Source organism: Hemicordylus capensis, chromosome 4, assembly GCF_027244095.1.
Source record: "Hemicordylus capensis ecotype Gifberg chromosome 4, rHemCap1.1.pri, whole genome shotgun sequence".
NCBI classification, from domain to species: Eukaryota; Metazoa; Chordata; class Lepidosauria; order Squamata; family Cordylidae; genus Hemicordylus; species Hemicordylus capensis.
In genome coordinates this window covers 130,592,597-130,616,590 of record NC_069660.1, presented here as the reverse complement: position 1 = coordinate 130,616,590, position 23,994 = coordinate 130,592,597, and the positions used below count along the sequence as shown (strand labels likewise).

General features: G+C 43.5%; 1 protein-coding gene across 1 annotated transcript in view; it reads right to left on the bottom strand.

Annotated features, from left to right (window-relative positions):
- Window positions 1–10,543, bottom strand: part of LOC128324242 (dentin sialophosphoprotein-like) — a 52,673-nt gene extending 42,130 nt beyond the window's left edge. The window contains exons 1-2 of the mRNA XM_053248534.1: window positions 10,520–10,543; window positions 1,484–1,679 (exon numbers count right to left, since the gene is read on the bottom strand). Of these exons, the coding sequence (XP_053104509.1) occupies window positions 1,484–1,679 (196 nt within the window). The 5' untranslated portion in view covers window positions 10,520–10,543. The remainder of the gene's footprint in view (window positions 1–1,483; window positions 1,680–10,519) is intronic.
- Window positions 10,544–23,994: the final 13,451 nt, after the last annotated feature.

The window sequence follows — 23,994 nt, the reverse complement described above, 5'->3', positions numbered from 1 at the left end:
ATTGCTTTAGTCTTCCATTTTTATAAAACTGCAAGGGCACAGGGAGAAGAGAGTGAACCCAGTTGGCTTCCCCACTCGCAGAGCCACAGTGGTAGCACATGCACTCATGTGCATGCACACCTCCTACTCATTCTCCCCCACATTCCACTCTCCCCTCCAGCTGGCTACCCACCATCACCACTGCTGCCAGCCGTCTCCACCTCCTGCTGCCCGGGTGCCAGGCCCAATCTCCTTCCATTGGTCCAATGACAGCATGTGCACACTCTCCTTCAAGCAGCCAGGAGCCCAGTTGATGGAAGGAGGATGGGCCTGGAAGCTGGGTGAGCAGCCGAAGGAGGTGGCCAGCAGCAGCAAGAGCCCCAGCCAAGGAGAGAGGGAAGCTTAGTGGCTCCTCCCAGATGCTTGGCAGCTGCCAGATACAGGGTGTGAGGGGTTCTTTGAACCCTATTATAGCTCCACCCCTGCAAAATTGGCTTATCTCCGTTAGGAACTTTACTGTCAACATCCTTCCCAGCGATACAGCCTACAAACTTATTTTTTTAAAGAAATTTGTAGATTCTTAGGAAGTTGAATCCCTGAGGTCAAGGATCATTCATCCCTGGGATCCCATGGAATTAATGAATATAATTTTTTTTAAAAAAAAGTTGAATAAATAAATAAGTATGCACAGGTTGTGATCCAGAGGCATGAAATATATTTTGCTACAAACTGACCTCAGAGATGGTCAGGCTCTAGGGCTAGGCTCTTTAGATGCTACTACCCAGCATAGTTAGGGATTAGTTAGGGAGCACATGGACACAGTCATAGCCTGGGCAATACATGCAAAAGAGGCTGTTCTGACAATCAGCCAAAACCGAGCCAAGAAAGCCAAGCCCGGTCCCGTCTGACCATCAGAACTGCCAGGAGCTGCATGGCAAACCCGCCTCTGGAGCCCATGAAGTTAAAATGAAGTTAAAGGAGCAAGCACTCCCTTAACCCAGTTGTTTTTTTTTATTGTTTGCCAGCCCCAGCTGCTTGCACTCACATGGTGCATTATGGGAGTTCCAGGGGCCTCCCAGCCCCAGAACCTCCCTGCTGCTGGCAATAGCCACCAGTTATCTGGGTGGGCGATCCATCTGCCCAGCAAAGCGATGGAGATCATCGGGGTGGGTGTGTGTGTAAGCTTTTTGAGGCTTCCTTCCCCTGCCCTTTCAAGCCCTTTTTCACGGATTCTGAGAAAGGGCTCATAATGGTTAAGGTGTATGTATACTATTCCGATCTCGTAAAACTTGAAATAATGTTTCTTCTTTTGTTTATGATCAAAATGATTGGGAAACTTTAAAATGCAGGTGAGTTAAATTTTTGATAGAGCCACTAGCTCTGTTATAAAACATAACAACATAAACGTGTTTCAAGGATCCATCAATCGGGTTCTCTAGCCACCATTAGGCCATTTCTGACCAGTTGGCCTCCTGTATATCATCAGTAGGTTTATGTAAGTTACCTTGTATTTCATTTCCTGGATCATATTTATCAAATGATACCGAGATGACATAAGGTGGGGTAGACGTCTGTGGTGCACTTCCATGATCTGGTAACATGGAGTCACAAGCAATTGAAACATCACTATATGGAAATCCAAGGACCATGGGCATTAAAGCCGCGCAAAAAATAACCATGGAGGAGATATATTTCTCCATCTGAGGAAAGAGAAAAAGAGACGACAGTGGAATTATTCTTGACAAGAATCAAGATAGCTATGCAGTGTTATTAAATATTATGTTTTTCCTTAATAGGCTTGCAGCACTTTTTAATAAGTAGTATGCTTTACAAATCTTACCTGTTCAAAGTGGACATTGCTTGTCCATTTAGTCTGTAAAGACACTCACTAATCTGTGTTACAGTGTTACAGAGAGTTCCCTATCTTGTCCAAGACCCCCAGAAATTCGCTGATGGAGCTGAGATTTGAATTCTGTCCTCTAAAATCCACATGCTCTTTAGGTTTCCACTGGGCCCCCAAAATGTGTTGCTCCAAGGTTCAGCAGATGGTGTGTCTGGGGAAATCTAAGTGGGCTGCTCTATAGACCCCATTTACAATTTTTGACTGTCATCTGTGCTAAGCAGGAGCAGAAAGTATCCTTTCAAAGCACCACTGAAAATGCCTAGGTGAAGGACAGAAGCAGAGGCAGATTTCTGGGTACAGAGATCTGGAAATTCAGAAAGAAGAGATGACATGAAACAGGGAGTGGAGCTAAGCCTGGTACCAGCCAAATATTAGAAAGGCTTGAAAGAAATTCCGGATAGAAGGTTCCTAACCTGAATATTTCTCCCAAATGGCCAAAAATGGCCACAACTCCAGTACCACTCCATTTGCATTTTTATTTCCATTTTATGTCTCTGAATGTTTTAAATTTTTAAATTGCTGTTTAATAGTTTGTTTTATTTTGTTTTTCTTGTGTTTGTTTTTGTGAATCACCTAGAGCCTTTGGAGTCAAGCAGTATATAAATGAAATATATAAATGAGATGAACAGGGAAGTAGAAGGAAAATATACCTTACCAAAACAATGCCCAAGCAACAAGAACTTTGGTCTAAGCTTTTCCCATTATTATTCTTGGCACTAAAATGCTCCATCAAGAATCTTACACACATTTGCATGGGTGAAAGCTTCATGCAATATAATGGAACATATTTCTGAGTAAAGATGCCCAGGAATATATACTGTTAGTCTCTTGAACTCTATCCTGTGCGATAAAGTCAGCTACACAGTTTACACATTATATACCAGCATCTAGCATATCTGGTACAAGTTATGCACATCACCATGACCATTAAAAAACAAACAAACATGCTTTAATCAACTCTATACACCAGCTACTATCAAAATCCTTAATCCAGGATTTTCCACATACACACCCCACCTACACAGAATTGTGAGCTATTCTAGGGGCACTGAACCATATTCTTAAATGTTGGAGGTGGGGCTAAGATGGCGATCAGGTAGCAGCACCCTTCTTAAGCTCCACACACTTACTGGACATAACCCCCCTCAGGGCACCCCTTTCCCCTAAATCATCGTGTCATCTGGCAGGGGCAACAAAGCAGGGACAACAGAGGAGGCCCCTATAATGAGGATGGTGCTCAGCCTCAGGCCGGGAGGAGAGGAAATCAGAAACAGCTGAAGCTGGACTCATTTTTCCCAGCAGGAGGACAAAGGTGAGTAAGGTGAGTAAAGGTGAGCAGGACAAAGTGAGTAATTCCTTCATCAGTAAGAAAAGACTTATAATCCTGTCCACTGCTGAATTGGGGAGCCCTCTCTCCCCCAATAAGGACTGTGCCAAAGGGGAGCCACCACAAAGCCAAATTACTCCTAAATCATCCAAGCAGCCAGCACAGAGCCAGGCCTTGGGACGGAGAAAGCGGGGCCCTAAATCTCCCAGGCACACCATACATCTCCCCCAGGAACTCCGAACCCAATATTTAGGAGACACCTGTCTCTTGTCTGCAGAATCCCTCATCAATGATATCTTGGCTAAAGTAGAAAATCTCAGGGTTGCCCTTGAACCATTTATTTCCCAAAGTTCACAAGCAAAGCGTCTTCCCCCATGAGAACAACAAGGGGTTAAAAGTACAGCCCATAGTAACTCTCAGCCAGCACCCCTCTCTGTGATGCCATATCAACCGGAAACTGACAATTACTCTGATATTTTCCGTAGAGTTCTGCAGACTCATCAAATTCTCATTGAATTCCCTCAAAAGGATTCCCAAATATGGTCAAGGAAAAAAATCTATACTGGCCTCACTGTCGGAGATTCTAAAGCGCCAAATTGCAAGCATAGAGCTGGTAGACTTTCACTTCCTGCCAAGCAGATCAGACTGCAAATGACTATTTTTATCCATTAAAACAGCATTTGTGCCATCCCAGCTCATACTTGCAGCTCATCTTCCAAGGCAGCTCATCTTGCAGCTCATCGTCTAATTTACAATTTTATTGCATCTTCCGGGACCCTGGAGTTAGATCACTTATCACTGGGAGGCTAATTACCATCAACAAACCTGCCAACTCCATTTGCAATAAATCATCCCCATCCAGCCATACAAACTCCTCACAAGCTAACCTACTGATGGTTAATTCAATATCAGAGAGCTCCCAGTTAAAATCTGTGCTGGATTATTTTGCTGATCTGCAAAATCAATTAATAAAAGTTAAAGCCCACATAAGGCCACTAATTAACCTACTTTCAAGGCCTGAGAACTCAGGCTCGGAGGCCTCAGAGATCTCTGATAGTGAGAGTGATGTGGATGTTCAGCAGGTGGTCCCAATCTCACTCCCTAGACAGCCGAAAAGGAGACTTTCAGTGCACCTAGAGGACTTTTTCCACAGAAGAAAGTGGAAATTAGTTACCAGGGCCCTCTACTGCCACAGTCTGAAGTACCGGTGGGGTAGCACTGCCTAGCCCAGCTTTGAAACCTAGGTCTTAGCTGGGGTTAAGGGCTCAAGCAAGCTGTTAACTTGGGCTTTGGGATCATGTGCTCACTCACAGGGACAAGCGTATAGATTTCCTGTCCCCTGGGGGAATCCCACAATGCACTGTGCATGTCATGTGGTGCACTGTGGGCTATCCAGAGGCCAGAATGCATTGTCCTGGCCTCTGGAGCTCCACACTGTGCCACACAGCGTGGATTGTCTGGGAGCACATTCCGCACTCTCAGTAACAGTCAGGCACTCATCTGGGGGGAAGCTGAGTTGCACCAGCCTCCCTCCCAGCCTGCCACCCCACCCACCCAGTCTTGTGAATGGCCCCTATATAATAGCTTCCCAAAAGGTATGCTTGGAACTATAATTTGTGGAGAGTAATTTAACCATTTTTTCATAGAACCATAGCCCCATTCACAGAACTATAAATCTCACAGTCCCTGGAGACCAGGGATTAGTAGTAAACCAGGAGCTTTTCCAGACTGCCAACTTAAAGCTGTGGCTTTAACTTAGCATGAGATAGGACAAGAATATATCAACCGCCTTTATGTGCTTATAAGCCTATATAAGCAAAAATTGAAGTAAATCTGGGCCATTCACATTGCTGCTGCTGCCACTTCCACTGCTATCTCCTTCTCCACATCCTCCTCCTCCACCACCACAGGATATTCTGTCATTTCCAATAGGCTTTTCAAGGGTTCCCCACTCTCTCTCTCTTTTTAATGCTACTCTGGTGGTAGAGTGCCATGCCACTCTACCACCAGAGCAGCAAAATAAAATTACAAGCAGAAAAACCCTTGGAAAGCCTATTAGAAATGCTCGAATATCCCACCAAAGAGTTGTTTTTTTTTTAAGTGCTACTTTTTAATGACACAGATATGACACCTTAAGAGCCAAGAGTCAAGAAAAAGGTGAATACTGTTGGGGCTGTATGAACGGCACCTTGCTGCTGCCATTCTGAAGTCATCATCAATTTCTCCTTGGTATGAACGTGCCCCAAACCTAAGCACTGGGAAATTGGCCTACATTATCTGGGAAAGCCCCGGTTTAAGATTATGTCCTCACATACCTTATGATTATCATCACATACCTTATGATTAAGGTATGTCCTTAATCTCTTGGTGCTTGAGTGTGGCAAGCAGTTCTAAATGCTATGACAAGGTTGAGAATCATTTGATATAAGGAGACTGTTGTCGTATACTATGTTGAGAGCAACCTACACACCAAGTCTAGATACAGGGAGGAAACGTGAAAGGGCATGCCCATCTCTCTTTCCTAAGGAGAAGGAAAGGCCCCACAGACAGATTCTAGGAACCTGGATTTCTGTAAGGGCTGATACTCAGAAGTCAGATCTGAGAAGGCATTATGAGAATTTTATGAGCAGGGAAAGACCAGCCCAGAAGGTATGCAAAAAGAAGCAGAATGATATAGAGTGATATAAGAGACAGCAAGATATAATAGCTAAAGACATATTCCTTTTTAAGAAATGATTTTGTTATGTACAGCTGACTCCCTGATCTTGATTCTGATGATAGGTTTGGGCATATAGGTCCATTGATGTCTGTGGAACTTACATGCTTAGGACTGCACGCCCAGTCATTGAAAAATAGTTCAGATATTCAATAGCTCCAGAAAACTGAAACTCCAGCAAAGCTATACTGAAAACAAACAAGTTGTTCTAGTAAGAACTAATCAGCCTACTTTCCTTTCACTGTCTCTACAACTGGCTAAATTTGGCTCAACAAGGTCCACAAGTTAGATTTCTTGCACCTCAAATGTTCATGCATCCGCCATCTTGGACCGGGGTGGATGACATCATTACAAACTGAGGTGTGCCTGTGTGTCACTCACTACAACTGTACCTAATTTGGTTTCAGCATAGAAAGATGCTGAAAGGCATCATATCATACTGCGCGGGAGGAGGCAACGGCAAACCCCTTCTGTATTCTACCAAAGAAAACCACAGGGCTCTGTGGGCACCAGGAGTTGGAATCAGCTTGATGGCACACTTTACCTTTACAGAGAAGTAGCAATGAGAGCAAAAGCCTGGACCAAGCTGTTTACTTCACACAGAGGGCAAATTTAAAAGAGTTGTTTTAGAAAAGGCTTGGGTGAGAGACATACAGAGATAGGGATTCATGTCGAGCCCACCACAGTCTACACAATGCGCTACTACCAGCAAATCTGGGGCTCGCAATACTCACCTCTTCTTTGAGGTGAGCTTTATGAGGACTTTGGAAATTAGTTAACTGAAGCATGCATGTGACCTTCCTTTTAGATTATAACATGTAAAAATTACTGTTGATCCTTTAAAAAAATAAATTATTATTTTTAAGCACCCTGGTTGGAATTCATCCATGAGATTAGTGATTGTTTAAAATGCAAATTGTTGAAAAGATTATCATATCCATGTTGTTATCCTATCCCTACTCTTTACTCAAACTCTCGTACTAAGTCTAAACAAAGTGAAATAAGAAGTGTAACAAATACACCTGTCTCTGGCTAAGAAGATGCTGCTGGGAAGTTTTCTCTACCTGGCTTGAAGTACTTGTAATTCCATCCTCCGATGAGCCATCCTGTGGCAAAGAAAGAAACTGGCACTCCCAGTTTGAACCATGCAGTGCATGACACCCTCTAATGAAAAGCCTCTTTGGTTAAGCTGAAATGCTCCTGTGAGACTCTGATATTAGGTGAACTTGTAACTGTTTGATTTGATTTGCCTCATATAGCCATGCACTCACTCCTCTTCTGATTGTAGTACATCCAAATGTCAGTGGTGGCATCAGAAAAAAAAATGAGGGGCAGGCACAGAAGTGCAAAGTGCTTTTCTGTTTGTTTGGTCTCACATGTTAGATTTCTGAAACAGAAATTGAAATGCGGTGGGGGAAACTATTTTTCTGAGGGAGCGCTTGTCTCTTATTATTTTTATTATTTCAATTTCCTCTTGCCCGTCCTCTGGAGTTGTCCTTGCTAAATGTACTTTCAAAAACAAGAGTCAACACAACTTTTTCTCCTGCACTGGTTTACTTCTGTTTTTGCACTGCAAATGACAGCAATATACATCAGAATTTCTAATATTGATTTAGTCCTCAAATGTAACTCTCTCCCTATGCTTCAGGTAGGCTGTCTGCCTTTTTTATTTTTAAAGCACCACATGTACACTTATTCGATTATATATATATATATATATATATATATAGATATAGATATAGATATAGATATATATATATAGATATATATATATAGATATATATATATATATATATACCAAGAGCACAGCCACTTTAAAAAAAATATTACATAATTGTTCCAGGGATGGGAAAACATTTTGTGACATCACAGGGGCAAGCTTATATGGCAAACTGGTAGAACCTGCTTTAACCGAGTTCATACCTAGACAGAAAATTGTATGTCTGAAAATAACATGATGACTACACTTTCAGAGCAATTCACATCAAATTATTTACATTGTACACTCCCTTGGGTATTCTAATTTAAAAAGAAGGAATCCATGGTATTCAAACTAATTGCTCTCTAAAACCTGGCAAAAACAAATGCTTCTTGAGATATTCAGTAGGTTTATGAGCTCCAGAGAAAGCACAGGTTGTGTTTGGCATTTTCCCTGCTAAAGGCATAAGAAACAAAAACAGCAGTCCTGATCCTTCCAGCTTTTGAGGTTGGGCAATGTTGAACACTGGGGAAAAGAAGACGGGTTGAGATGCCCGCAAGCAACATGGAGATTGTGCTGAGCAAAAATAGTAAAGCACAATAAGCACGTTGCCCTATTCCAAACAAGGTATGCGCAGAAGGACACTTAAATCCCTCTTGCATATAATCAGACAATACAAGCCCTAACTGTATTTGAGCAATGGTCCCACAAGTCCCCTCTGGATGGCACAACATTCTGCACTTGTTTAATAGGTGGGTGCAGGTGATGGCAATGTTGTGATTTGATAGCTACTCCAAAGCTACTCTGAAGCATGTATTTCCACACCGAATGTTGAAAATGCAGAGAATATATAGCCGCCAATGATATACTAAATATAATTTTCAAATATCGAAACCAGGGGTTCTCAAACTTGAGCACTCAGATATTATTGGACTACAGCTCCCATCATCCACAATGATTTAAAACTGAAAAGTTTCTCTAGACATGGTGGGTGTGGAGATGGAGACTTATGTCACTCGTTGTTACACAGGTATTCTTGGCGTACCTTGATGATTCTCATAACTAGGGAAAGAACTGCAGTTTCCCACATATTTTAAATCTATTTATATTATTAAGATGTGTTCTCTGGCTGACACTCAACATGGCTCATATCAAATAATAAAGCAGTCTAGACAGTTCAGACAGCCAACCTTGAAACAAACTGCTATTCCATTCCAAACACCTGCTTAAAAAGCCACAAGGTTGTTCACACGAGCAGCCCTACCCAGGCATGTGCAGTCCTATTTTACCCTTCTACCTGGATAAAAGCCCTTTCCCCAGTTTTTTACCCAGGTAAAAGGATGCGAGCATACCCTTTTCCCTGGGTTACCAGTCGTGTGTCTAATCAGGCTGCAGGTAGCCCAAATAGACACAGAGCCGGGTGCCTAGAGCACCTGGCTTGCAAGGGAATCCCCCGATTCACTGCACTCTTCATGCAGTGCATTGAGGGATATCTGGAAGCCAGGCTGCATTCACCCAGCCTCCAGAATGCTGCGCTGCCAGTGATCCACACATCCCACAAAAGAAAGATCATCTGGGGAGAAGGTAGATTCAACCCTGCCTACCTTCCCCACCCCATGTAAAGGTTGTGAGAACGACCTTCATGCCTCTCCTGCACTCCTGAAAGTGAGCAACAAAGTAGGCAGGTAGACCTCTAGAAGGAGAGCTTTCCACAGCTCCTGTTTCATGTTCCCATACATTAGATATTTAATGGACAGCATAGGCAGATTCATATATTTAAAAGAATTGTGCTTCGAGAGCTTAGAAAATGCAGTGCCCTAGCAACACAAGTGCAATGCTGATGAAAGCCATCCATACTAGCTTTCCCAAGGATTTTACTTTAGATGCAGATCACAAGGATTTTACTTTCAGTCCCTCTCCTCTAAACCTAGGAGCAGACAACTCTGTGTCTATCTTCTGGCAACTCATCCAACTCAACCCTTGCTTTGGTCTCAAGTGGTTAATGAGCTTACTTTGATGCACCACATGATTGTTCATCATTGAGGTGAGTCAACGCTCCACATTTTCTGATCTGAACTATCTCAGCAAAGCTGTCAATAGGATTTGCCACACTAGACTTGGTACAAAACCTCTACTCAGGACCACTTCCTATCTCCTCCCGCCCCAAGACATCAATATTTCCAGGTTGGCCCTGCAAGAGCTGTGATGCTCCCACTGACAATGCATACCCCTAATATGTGGCAGTCACAGCAATCCAGCCCTTCATTGGACTAGGAAAACAATGTTGTATTAAAAAAGAAATAAATTCAAATGCAAATATCACAGATTCACAAAAGAAAGCTAATCACTTGCACTTTTCAGATACATGGAGGCAACTCCTGCTTACTGTCATGAACTATTACATATACACGCGAGACATGAAGACCTTAGTATTTCCCTTCTGTTCCCCAACTATTCATTTCAATGCCCATTTCCTGCAGCTAATAGAATACTTGTACTGAGACCTTCACCACATTGTACTTGGTTTCTTCATGCCACAATGCACATACTATTTCTTTGTTATCGGTTTAATCTTCCTCTGCTACCAGTGTGCAATGCTCCTAAAGAGTCAGTTAGATCCACAGCATCCTGACTAAATGCCTAAATTCATAACAAAGAAGTATTTAAAAGTGTGCTCCACTGTGTCAGCTTTAACTCCCAAATGTTCCTTTCTATATAAACAACACCTATAATATGCCAGTTTGGGTCCACATATTAGGGCTCAACATTAAAACCACTCTTCAGAACCAAATTTTAAAACTTCTAGACAAACTGGTGGCCATTAAATGCAATCCAGTGCCTATGAAAATGAATGGTTGGCATAAAACTATTCTTTTTAGAATGCCAGCAGCCTACCTTAATGTCTGATCCCTGGTTTTGATCAGCCTTAATACCTCTGTAGCCAGTGTGCTACAGCCTTGTAGTGCAGTACTCTGAGGGAAATGTGATCAACAGCAATATAATACAGGGTGGCTCATCCAGTCACAAGGAGCAGGATGGAAAGCAACCAATCGGTGAGACTTGGATCTCCACCTCAGAAATTAGCACATGCCACATGGAATTATCTATGGTAGTCATTCTCCTCCTGAACTTTAAGCTGCCTTTCTTCCTTTTGTGGCTTGCAAACCTTTATATGTGGTATGAATTGAATTGCATTTACTGTTTAAAGTCTTAATACTTTACCAAATCAAACTTCAGCTTCATTATCTTGTTCTCAGCCTTGTAAGCCTCTTCCTAAACCCGACTAACCGGGCAAAGAGGCACTTTTTTAAAGTGGTGGCTATCTTGTATTTGGCACAGGGGGAGCAACTATCCATATTCAACACAGCACAGAATCCCTCCCATTTGGTGGGAGGGCATGAGGAGGCATATGCCCCCCTGGATTAAGTAAATTCCCATTGAATTCAATGGGGCATACCCCCAGAGCGGAATATTGGATTATTGGTTTAGCTCCCCCCCCCCGGTGGGAAAAGGTTCCCGGGACACCCATGCCAGTGGCTGTTGTCTTGTGTTTCTTTTTAGACTGACAGCCCCTTTGAGACAGGATATCAAGTCTCGTTCCTTTTTCTCTGTAAATTGCTTTGAGAACTTTTTTGTTGAAAAGCAGTGAGGGTCACATGCTCCTCAGGGACATATTTTCAGAAGGCACATTTCAGAAGCAAGGGGAGATTGGCAAAAATACCCCTCCCCAATAGCTTCACCACAATGTTGTTCTAGATGTCAGCCACTCCAAACAAGAACTCTAAATACAGTGGAAATGGTTAATAGGGCAAACTAGCCACAGAAAACAGTTGTGTGGAAACTGACCCTTTTTACAGCAATGATTTGTGTTCCTGTGTCTTCCAAGAACTTATGAAGAATGTATTTCCAAATTCAGGATGTGCATTTTACTGTGATTTTTTTAAAAAAACCAACAAATTTAATGTTTTGTTTAAGGCTCTGCCAGAACAATTAAAGAAATCTCCATATTAAAATAAAATACCCACCACACAAAAAAACACATGAATAAAAGTGATAAACATATTTTTTTAAAAAATTCATGTTCGTGTACCCATAGCTGCATGTGAAACCATATATGCAAAGAGTATGTGCAGTACCTTCCTAGATCCATGAGCTTTCCCAGACAGAGACTTTACCCTGGATTTTCTGCAAGGCTTTACCGTGGGTTCAAAATTGCCCCAAAACACCGATGCAAAAAGTGGATTTTAAAACTCTGGATAGAAATCAAACTACTCTCTAATGTAGGATGAAATACCAAACCCAAATTGTGTGTGAAGTGCTCCCTGATAGCTCGCAGGGACTTGGGGGTAAATTTGGTCGATATGTGAATGCATACCTCCATTCCAGAGGAAATGCTAACTAAGCGCAGGATGTGAAAAACTTCCAGGAGATGGAGTTGTGCAATATAAAACATTGGTCAGAAAATTAACAAAGCAGATTGTATGAGAAGAGAAGTGGGGTGGGGGTAGGACTCAAGGACATAGCTAAGGGAGAGGGGGGCTATGTTCACCTCTCTCCCCGACAGCCCCTCGTAGTGAGGGAGATAATGAAGAAAATAGGGAGGGGTGGAGCTGGGGGGGGGCAGAAGCTGGGGGCCCTGGGTTCTTTGAACCCATCCGCTCAATTATAGCTACACCCCTGGTGGGACTGGATTTACTCACCACATTATATCCTTGACCTAAGCAGCTGACTGGTTCCATCTTCAGTTATTGGCTTGGCCTTTATGCACACAACTCCAGCTGCAGTGTGTGAGTGCATGTTTTTTGGTTCAAGGCAGAAGTGTTTTTAGATAGCAATGCTGGAGTCACTATTAGATTTTCCTTTACAAATAAAAGCTTCACTTTGTTCCCCAAAATATACCTAGTGATTAACCTTTACAAAAGAAAGATTCTTAGGAGAATGAGCGTGGTTCAAAGTGGTTTGTTTCTGGAAGTATTTCTATTATTTATTTATTTATTTATTTATTTATTTATTTATTTATTTCATAGCCCGCTCTTCCTCCAAGGAGCCCAGAGCAGTGGACTACATACTTAAGTTTCTCCTCACAACAACCCTGTGAAGTAGGTTAGGCTGAGAGAGAAGTGACTGGCCCAGAGTTACCCAGCTAGTATCATGGCAGAGCTTGTGCCTTCAATCAAACATACAAAAAAACATTGAAGATCTGCTAACTGGGAGGTGCTGAGATTCCCTCTTCTAGGAAATGTTGTGACAGCTTTTCTTGTTGCAATGTGGCTATAATGTTGCAATATGGCAACACAGAGGCACAAGTATTTCCTCTTCATATTACTTCTGTGAGTTCCAAAGATGTATCATCCATAGTAGGGATGGTTTAGTAGCATCCACAGAAGAGAATTCTTGCTGACAGCAGTTTGTATGCTGTAAGAGCATCCAGTCAAGAAATCAAGAAGTCAAGAAATATGCTGCAGACAAGCACTTGATAGGGTAGCAATGAAGGCCTTGGAAAGGATATTTAGATGCCGTGAGGTGTCATATACCTACAAAGGTTAGAATCAGGCGCGTAACAACGATCGGGCAAGGGGAGACAGTTGTCTGGGGGCCCCACTGCCTGGAGGGCCCCCCCAGAGGCACCTCACGTGACTCCCCATTGCCCCCTGCCCAGCCCCAAGGCCCCTCAGCCACCTGCCCTGTTCACTGGTCTCTCCAGCTTGTTCTCCAGGCCGGCAATCCAGGCAGCAGACAAGCTGCAAAGAGCTCCTTTTCTCCCGCCTCCCAGCTGATCGGCGGGTGGGCGGGGCTTCCACAGAGGCCTCCGTGTAGGCCTCTGTGAAGCCTGAACTCCAGTAGGGCCCAAGCCAGCCAGGAAGGAGGAGGCAGCCAGAGTGGCCACCACTGGTCCCTGCAGCAGAAGACCCCCTGCTGCCCTGCCGAATCCAGCATTTGCCAGGTAGAGTGTGGACTCCTTTTTGTGGTTACCTTCCCCCCACCCCCCGGATATATAGGCATCTGCTTGCCATAGGGCTTTGATATGGGGGCGGGGAGGGACTGAGAAGTCTCTGAATATTTATTTTTAAACAGCTTGGAAAATTTGCTGGCTTTAAAAAAACTGTCTAAAAAGTCCTATAAGTGGCTTGTTTCATGGCAGAAAATTACAAAAACTTCTGGAAGAAACAGTATTATATTTATTTTATTCATTCATTCATTCATTTATAAATGCACTTATGTTCAAGTTGTTTTGCAACCCAGAAGGTCTGAGTGAGAACTGTGAAGCATGTCTTGTGCTTTTATTTTATTTTATTTTTCTTGTGTGTGAACTGCTCCCCAATAACTTGCAGGGACTTCAGGGTCAATCTGGCCAACATGTGAATGCAGCACCTCTATTCCAGAGGAGATGTGTGTTAAAGGGCTTTAAAAGCCTCCTGTGAAAAACCTCCTGGAATCGAACTTGACTGAATTTGTTCAGAATTCTGAGAAAACAAACATAGGCTCACCCTGCATGGTTGAAAGTCTCCTTTGCTAATCTGCAGCAAGGGGTCCATTTTAATCATTCATCTTTCTAGTGTGTTCTAGGCATTAAAAGTAAAACAAATGTATAGTACTCAATGTATATCACTATATATTGTGACGTGTGCGTGTGTGTATTCAGTGAAATGTATTTCCAGGCAGCATACTTATTTTGGAATATCAGACTTAAATCCTTGGGGGCCTGGGGTGTGCGGAGGCCCTGGACTTTGGGGGGGGGGCATTTTAAAATCTTGTCTCTGGGCCCATTCCAACCTTGCTACGCCACTGGTTAGAATCATTCGGACTATGGTTTTTCTTGTGACACTCTATAGATGCGAAAGCTGGACTTTGAAGAAGCAAGATAGAAAAAGCATTGACACTTTTGAACTTTGGTGCTGGAGAAGACTTTTGAGGATATCACAGACAGCCAGGAAAACAAACAAATGGATCATAGAACAGATGAATCCAAAATTGTCACTTGAGGCACAAATGACCAGGCTCAAAATATCATACTTCGGGCACATTATGTGAAGATCCAGCTCCCTTGATAAGTCCATAATGCTGGGGAAAGTTGGAGGAAAGAAAAGAAGAGGATGACCAGCAGCAAGATGGATGGACTCAATTACAACAGCAATGAATGCACCACTGAGAGACCTTGAAGGCCAAGTTGAAGACAGATCATCCTGGAGAGAATCTATCTATGTGGTCGCTAAGAGTCGACACCGACTTGACGGCACTTAATCAATCAGTCATTCAATCAATCAAAGAACAGCTAATATCCACACTGATCAAAGTGTTTACTAAAGACATGAGAATGATGTATCCTGTGACTTATTTCTGTTCACTATGAGTGCAACTTAATTATATGGTGGGAGATCTCCACAGGGTATCTTCTGCAGAAGAGGGCAGTTCTCCCACATTTTGTTTTAAAAGTTAAATGCAGCCATAGATGGCTGCTCCCCAAAGCTGCTATATCTGCCCTGTGGAAGAAAACATATATCTATATTTTATCTTTGGGGACATATAGCCATTTTAAGAGGATTTAAATGAGGGAAATGTTGCATGGCAAGGCTTATTCCCCCTTCCCCACCCTACCATTGTGATCCAATTAAACACTCTCACAGCTACTTTTAAATTTTAAAGTCACCCAAGAAGCACATATATTGGAACATGGCTGGCCTTCTAGATCCAAAATGTATTTCATCTTTTTCCACACACTTCATGCAAATCACTAATTTTTCTAATAAATAATACACATTCCAGGCACGGTACAGATGTCTGTTGCAAAAATTAACTTGCCAATCTAGCATTCATATTAGAAGCAATGACTTTGTGTAACTGAATTGTATAATTTCAGATGTGGCACGCAAGTGATTGGTCATCCCCTAGAGGTGAGACGGTTCATTTCATCACATCCTGTTTAGCATTGGCTCCACTTGATCACCCTTCTGTTGGGAGAGCTCCAGTTTCCCAAGACTACATGCTCTCTCCCCAATTTTTATTCTCTGGTTCTTCTGCACGAATTTTAAATTTCAGTCTTGTGGGAAAAAAATTATTCCCGATGGATGTCGAGCAAAGTCATGTATCTGTCAATAATATTTGTATGGAAGCAAGCACGTTTTCGATAGTCTAAAGATTCTGTGCAGGACAGCCGGAGCAATTAAAAGCTCAAAAAGTCAAGCTGAGTAAAGCAAAGGGATATAACAAGCTATTGCATAAGGAGGAGAGGCAGGCAAGGAAATAAACTGTCAGCATCATCGTAGCAACCATCTTAGACAAGAGATCAAGTACAGATTCAGTAAACTACCCAAGAAGCTCTTTAATAAAGAAATCAAGAGCAAGACTATCAAAGCTAGCTAGCTGAATGAAATGGCAATAAAGGTTCTGGCTTTGACCTGTTGAAACTCAGTTTGTCCATCCTTGACAGTCATGTTGCTGGGGGACAACCTGCTTTGTAAAGCCATTTCTTCACTTTTCAAGACATTCATATCATAGAATTGTAGGGTTTGGGAAGGAACCTTGGAGGTCTTCAATCCCCTGCTCAGTGCAGGAAATGCTATAGTGTCCCAGAGAGACGGCTGTCCAGCCTCTGTTTGGAATAGCCCACACTGCATAAGGCAGACTGTTCCACTGTCAAACAGCTCTTGCAGCTGGGACATTCCTCCTGATCCTGCTTCCTATCTCATCCTGCCCTCAGAAGAAACAGAGAACAGGCCTACTCCTCCTTCTGTGTGACCATCCTTGAGACCTTTAAAGGTGGTTACTGCCCCATAAGGTGGTAAATGGACTACTGAATTTATTGGGGAAGATTTAATTTCAATAATGGACTCCTGAAGAGTTGGACTTAGCTTAAGTAATTTTGGCTGAATCTTTTGCTGCCATTGCTGAGAATGTACTAGTCTTAATTTAAATGACACTGGGTCAGATTCCTTTTGGTAAAAGTTGTTTTAGTATCTATTACTTTGGTATTCCTATTTTAATTGATCAGCTTTTGTAGCTGTACTTCTGAATATACTTGTGAATTATCAGAAAAGTCAGCTTCGGGTATCAGTTCCTTTTTATTAATGAATGCATTCTGAAGATGCTTTAGTCTATTTACTGTTACCTGTTCTTTGGCCAGAAAAAGGCTGAAAATTATTCAGATAACTCCTATTCTCCATGCTTAATTTCATTCGTTAAGTTTCCTGTTTGCAAAGATCTATCAATTGACCAGTGGTGTAGTCACAAATTCAGACAGGGGCATAATTATAATAAGGCAAGGGGAGACAGTTGTCTGGGGGCCCACTGCCTTGGGGGGCCCCCAGAGGCAAGTCACATGACTGACTCCCCCAGCTGTGCACCCGCCCGGGCTTCCTTCAGTTGTATTCATTCTCCGAAATTGATGTGAGTGTTAAGACCTGGAGCTACCAGAACAGCATGTCTTTCTCTAATACCATTAAATGACTTGCATCATCCACAATTTAAAAAACCTTTTAAAAAATTAGGATGATGCTCTGTTGTGGCGCGCACACACACACACACACACACACACACACACACACAAATTTTACTCTGCTTTTTGTTACCACTATTCAGCCTCATTTAAGATCTCTTTACTTCATGAGCTGAGCTTCAGTGAGGGGTGGCCATTTTAAAATCTTGTCTCTGGGCCCACTCCAACCTTGCTACGCCCCTGACAGGCACTCTCCATAATAACCCCATAGCCACACCCACCCAATGGCCACACACCCCACTTAAACAGATGCAATAATTTTGAGGGTTCTGTTAAGAAGTCAAGGATTATAGTTGCCTCTACTTTCCTAATCCTACTGAGCTTGAATCTCATGTTGTTATTCACCCAGAAGAGCAGTCTGGATTGTCAACCCCAAAGGGTGGAGGATAGAAGAAAGGAAGAATGGTAATAAACTGAATTGTAGTCCAGTATTCAGTTATGTAACAAACTGAACTGGAATAGCAAAAGCAGGATGTTATTTCCGTTTAGCATCCCTGCTGAGACCCTGGAGGGGGAAAAGTACCAGGAGGACTGCATCCCTGACCATCCCTGCAGCACTCCACCATGCTTGAAACCCTTTTTGGCTGAACTTGTTCCTGGTTCTGAGGTTGCCTCTTTCCTGGATGAACTAGTGGCATTCTTTTCACACTAGGAAAGGCCTTGGTAGCACTAAATGTTTTATAGAGACTGTATAGAATTAAAGAGAAAACTTTATAAACAGCATAAACAATACATAGCTTCTGGTGCTAAGGAATTACCTTATACCTGTGTGCATTGCAGGAAAGCTTTAAGGGTCTCTTAAACAAGAAAAAAACAGGGGAGAAAGAAATAGTTGGAAGACTTTGATTATGGCCACAATGAATAAGAATTTAAAGATGGCTATCATATCCCCCCTTAGTTTTCTCTTCTTTGGGCTAAGTATTCCCAACTCCTTCAACCATTTCTCATTTGACTTGGTGCCCAGATCCCTCACCATCTTTGTTACTCTCCTCTGAATCCATTCCTGCTCATCAATGTCTTTCTTAAAATCCAGTGTCCAGAACTGACACAGTCACTGATATTCTGATTAAGAAAGCATCCTCACAAAGTATTTCAAGTGAGGTGTGATCAGCGATCAGAACAGATTGGAATTATTACTTCTCATTGTCTGGATGCTATACCTTTGGTAATACAGCCCAAGGCTGCATTGGGTTTGTTTATTTGTTTAGATCACACTGCTTCTACTTCCTTGTTCTTGCCACACAGCAGACTAGAGAACTACTCCAGAATGCATTTTTCACCTTCTGCCTGTGTAGACTAGATGGCCAGTTGGAAAATGGAGAAAAATGGAGCTGTTGGAACTGGGACTAGATGTGAGCAGCTAATGTACTGAAGCTTCACATTAGTTCAGAAGCCCATCTAATTTCACGCCCTAAAGACAATTAGAGATCAGCTATAAAATCAAAAGATGCAAGATAGAATGTATTGAAAGAAAGGGAAACCGAATGCATTTTGGAACTATGCTCTTCATTGTGAAGAACAGTTCCTGCTATATACAGGTTTCCTGTGAAACATACTGTCTCTCTACTCATAAAAGCTGAAAATAAAATAAGATAAAATGTAAAGGTTGTGACAAAATATATAATAAACTTGTAGAAGTCCATGTTTTCTATGTTCCTAGAAACGGACTTGGAATCAACATTGTGAGCTACACGTGACATCATCATAACTGAGATAATTACCTTCCACTTTTGAATATGTATGCCTCATCCCAAAAGTAGAGTGAGTGTCCTCCTCCTCCCTGACAGAAGTGATTGCTGCACAAGTTGAAATCTCAGAGGCACAATGACGTATTCACCAGCCCTGCAAGATGAGAATAGCTGGGGTGTAGCTGCCTTTCCAAAACCTATTATCTTGCCATCAGTTGTCATCCTGTGCTGCAATCATTTAGGTGATACCAGCTAATTGTTTCCATGGGAATGACACAGGGCAAATGTGTTCTGGGTTGAGGTGGTTTTCTTTTTTCATCTGTTGTCTCCAAATTCAAATTCCTCCAAAAGAATGCTGCAATTAAACAAGGGCAGGGACTGAGTATTTGAGAAAGGGTGTGGAAGTTAGGGGATTGGGTGCAGCAGCAGGGCAATGTCATGGGGGGAAGGGTGGGGCTCATCAAAGGCATCGGCCTATGATCATGTTTCTTCCCATAGTTGATTAAGATTTACCAAAATCTGGTGCCTGAATTGATGATGGAATTTGGGCTTTAACAAACCACCCATCTGAGTATGAACATCCATCCATACATGGCTGTTCAGCTGTGAGGAAGATAGTCAGACTACATTGTGTATCTCCAAGGGCTTCTGAGACTGATTGATTAGTTAATGTCTCTTGTCAAATCAAATCTCTTTAACTCGGTCAGCGACCAGCATGAGATTAAAACAAATGTAGAAGAGAAGACAATCAAACTTCTACTACAAACAATAAAACCAAATAATTTTTTTAAAGTCATCCTACTAAAAATACATAATTAAGAATAAAAGGAGGCAGCAGTATTTCATACTTATGAGACTATTACGTACAAATCAAAACTCAAACAGTTGCCTTCCCGACTCCAGAATCTGAGAGGGGTTAAACAATTCAGGAGCTTGGGAAAATTTTGTTGTTAAATTTACTGATGATATACAGGTGATCCCAATACCTGCATGCCCACCTGCAGTTAGCCACATTGTAGCTACAAAAGTTGCTCTGGCCTTAAATCCATCACCTTTTTTCCCATTATTAAGCTCTTATGCAAATGGAGGGCTGCGCTACAAAATTTAGCTACCTGTCTGGTGGTGCTGGAAATGTCTCTTGTCAGTCTTCTGTGCCCTAAAGCATGTGACAGACTTAAGCACTTAATTGGGGGGAGTAAGGGCACCATCTTTTCTACAAGAGTATTAGTTGTGTTATCTTTCTTTTCCATGAGAGATGCTGGGTAATGATATGTGGTAGGGATGTCCATAGAACCGGCGGAGAGTGGTTCAAAAGCAGGGGACATACCTTCTAAGGGCAGGGGGAGGTGCCCTTACCTCTCCCACTACATCCCCCCTGCCAGCACTCCATTTAGAAAGTATCCATCGGGGTGGCAGCGTACCTCCCTGCTGTCCCAGTGTTCTCCTTGGCCAGAAGTAACAGGAAGTACCCAGTGTACATGCGCATGCTGGGTGCATGTGCACTGTGTTTGGGCGTGTGCGCAAGTGAGTGCAACATGCGCACCAATGCACCCAACTTCCTTTTACTTCCAGCCGAGGAGGACACTGGGGTGGCAGGGAGGCATGCTGCTGCCCCAACCGAGACTAATAGTAATAGTTTTTATTCTACTTTCTGAAGGAAAGAAGGTTTATCAGATCACTGTGTCTGTATATTAATCCATATGTGTGTATCCCCCTAATAATGTTTGTGTTTACAGTCTGATACAAACCAAACTTATAGCAAATAAGAGTGGATCCTGTCAGTAATATTTTTATTTTATATTCATTCATTCATTCATTCATTCATTCGATTTTTATACCGCCTTTCTGAAAAGGCTTAGGGCGGTTTACAATTAAAAACAGAAAGCATTAAAACCAACAGCAATTAAAACAGAGATATAAATATTAACACCAAATAAAAAACTTCTTAAAAAACAATTAAACTAGCATAACAATTAAAACCCTGAAAATCAGGTTGGCATTAAAACAATTAAAACTAATTAAAAACCCTGAAAGGCCAGGCCAAACAGATAGGTTTTTAGGGCTCTCTTAAAGGAATTTAGTAAGGAATTAAGTAATTCCTTAAGTCAGTAAGGAATTAAGATTACGAATTTCTGCTGGGAGTGCATTCCACAGCCCAGGAGCAGCCACAGAGAAGGCCCGCCTCTGAGTCACCACCAAACGAACCGGTAGTAACTGGAGACGGACCTCCTCAGATGACCTTAACGTGCGGTGGGGATCATGTAAGAGAAGGCTCTCTCTAAGATATCTCGGACCCAAGCCGTTTAGGGCTTTGAAGGTAATATCCAGCACTTTGTATTTTGCCCGGAAACATATTGGCAGCCATTGTAATTGTTTCAAGACAGGCATGATATGGCCTCTCCGGGTTGCCCCAGAGACCAATCTGGCTGCCACCTTCTGAACTAACTGAAGGTTCCAGATTACATTCAAAGACAGCCCCACGTAGAACGCATTGCAATAGTCAAGCCAGGAGGTTACCAGCTAATGCAACACCTAGGAGGTTACCAGCTAACCCATGAAGTTACATGGTAACCCAGGAGGTTACCAGCTAATGCAACATGTTTTGAGGTCATCCTCTTCAAGGAATGGGTGCAGCTGTCGAGTCAGCCGAAGCTGATAGAAAGCACTCCTGGCCATGGCCTAGACCTGAGATACCAGGGTGAGGCCTGGGTCCAGGAATACTCCCAAGCTGCGCACCTGCTCCTTCTGGGGGAGTGTAACCCCATCCAGCACAGGAGGATCTAACTCACCCCTCAGATTCTGAGCCCCCACAATAAGCACCTCCGTCTTGCTTGGATTCAGCTTCAATTTGTTATCCCTCATCCAGCCCATTACTGCCTGTAGGCAGGCATTTAGAGAATGAGTGCCATTTCCTGAAGATGAAAAGAAGAAGTAGATTTGGGTGTCATCAGCATACTGATAACACCCAGCACCAAACCTCCTGATGACCTCACCCAGCGGTTTCATGTAGATGTTAAAAAGCATTGGTGACAGAATGGAGCCCTGAGGGACTCTATACAACAGCTCCTGTTTTGAGGAGCAACTGTCACCAAGCTCAACCATCTGGAATCTACCTGAGAGATAGGAACAGAACCACTGCAAAGCAGTGCCCCTATCCCCATCTCCCCCAGGTGATCCAGAAGGATACCATGGTCAATGGTATCGAGCGCCGTCGAGAGATCCAGAAGAACCAGCAGAGTCACATTCCCTCTGTCGATTCTCCGGTAAAGGTCATCTATCAGGCCGACCAAGGCTGTCTCAACCCCATAGCCAGCTCTAAAGCCAGTTTGAAATGGGTCTAGATAATCCGTTTCCTCCAAGACTGCCTGGAGCTGGTCGGCCACCACCCTCTCAATCACCTTGCCCAACCAATGGAGACTGGAGATTGGCCTGTAACTGTCCATCGCTAAGGGGTCCAGGGAAGCCTTCTTTAAGAGCGGTCTAACCATTGCCTCCTTCAGACAGGGGGGCACCCTACCCTCCCTCAGCGATGCATTTATGATGTTAACTAGGTCACCCCCAACAATCTCCCTGCTAGATAGAAGCAGCCAAGTCGGGCAAGGATCCAGAGAACAGGTGGTAGGCCGCACCGCCCCAAGCAGCTTGTCCACATCCTCAGGAGTCACAGATTGAAACTGATCTAATCTAATACTGCAAGAGGGATCACTGGACACCTCCTCCATAGACCTTGCAGAAATAGTGGAGTCCAAGTCAGCCCGAATACAGGAGATCTTATTTGCAAAGAACTCATTAAAGGCATCACAGCAGAGCAACTCCAGGGATTGACTGAAAGTAGAAGGAGTAGAAACCAAACTCCTCACAACCCGGGATAGCTCCGCCGATCGTGAACCTGCAGCCGCAATGCGCGCAGACCAGAATCTCTTTTCCGCTGCGTGCACTGCCACCGCATAAGCCTTCAAATGGGTCACATGCTGAATCCTGTCAGATTCGAACCAAGTTCTCCTCCACTTGTACTCTAGTTACCTACCCAACTGCTTCAGCTCCAACCCCATAGCTCCTCAGTATACCAAGGGGCCATTTTTGCAGCAGGTCGGAAGGGAGGCTTAGGAGCAATCATGTCTACTGCCCTGTTGAGTTCCCTGTTCCAGGTTCCCACCAGGGCATCGACAGAATCACCGGCCGCACCAACGTCAAAATCCTCCAAGGCCTTTTGAAATCCCACTGGGGCCAACAGCCTTTTTGAATGGACCATCCTAATAGGTCCACCACCCCTGCAGGGGTGGATTGTAGCTGTGAGACCAACCTTAACCAGGTAGTGGTCCATCCATGACAATGGGGAAACCACTGGATCCCCCACCCACGGAACACCTCCCTGATCCTAACAAAAGACCAAATCGAGTGCATGTCTGGCAACATTAGTTGGTTCAGAAACTAATTGGGATAGGCCCATAGTTGTCATGGCCGAGATGAACTCCTGAGCCGCACCAGACAAGCCAGCCCCAAAGTGGATATTGAAGTCCCCCAGCACTAAAAGTCTAGGAGACTCCAACACCAACTCCACGGCCAGCTCCATCAGCTCAGTTAGGGAGTCAGTTGGGCAGCGGGGTGGACGGTACACCAACAGAATCCCCAATCTATCCCTAGTTCCCAGCCTCAAAAATATGCACTCAATAGAAGTCAGCTGTCTCACAGGGGCCCTGGTAAGGGAAATGGTATTCTTATGGACCACAGCCACTCCACCCCCCCGCCCACTTCCCCTGGCTTGTTCCATGACAGAGTAACCTGGTGGGAGAAGCTGAGCCCACACTGGACCACTCGCCTCCCCCAACCAGGTCTCCGTTATACATGCCAGGTCAGCTCCCTCATCAACGATCAAATCGTGGATAATTTCGGTCTTATTCTGAACTGACCTGGCATTGCAAAGGAGCAAGGCCAGATTCTGTGGGTTGTTGGAGCTGCTTCCCAAGGCCGAAGAGTTGACAGAACAGTTGGAAGTGGAAACAGTTACTAAATTACTGATTTCCCTTCCCCTGCAACGGCCAGCTGCTCTGCCAGTGCCGATTCTTCTACTCCCCACCACTACAGTAATAGCTGCCCCCGAACTGCCAGGCACACCCCCAGCACCATCCCACTGAAGAGAGCCCAAACACATGTCTACAAAAGGCCTGGCCCAACCCAACCCTCCAGCC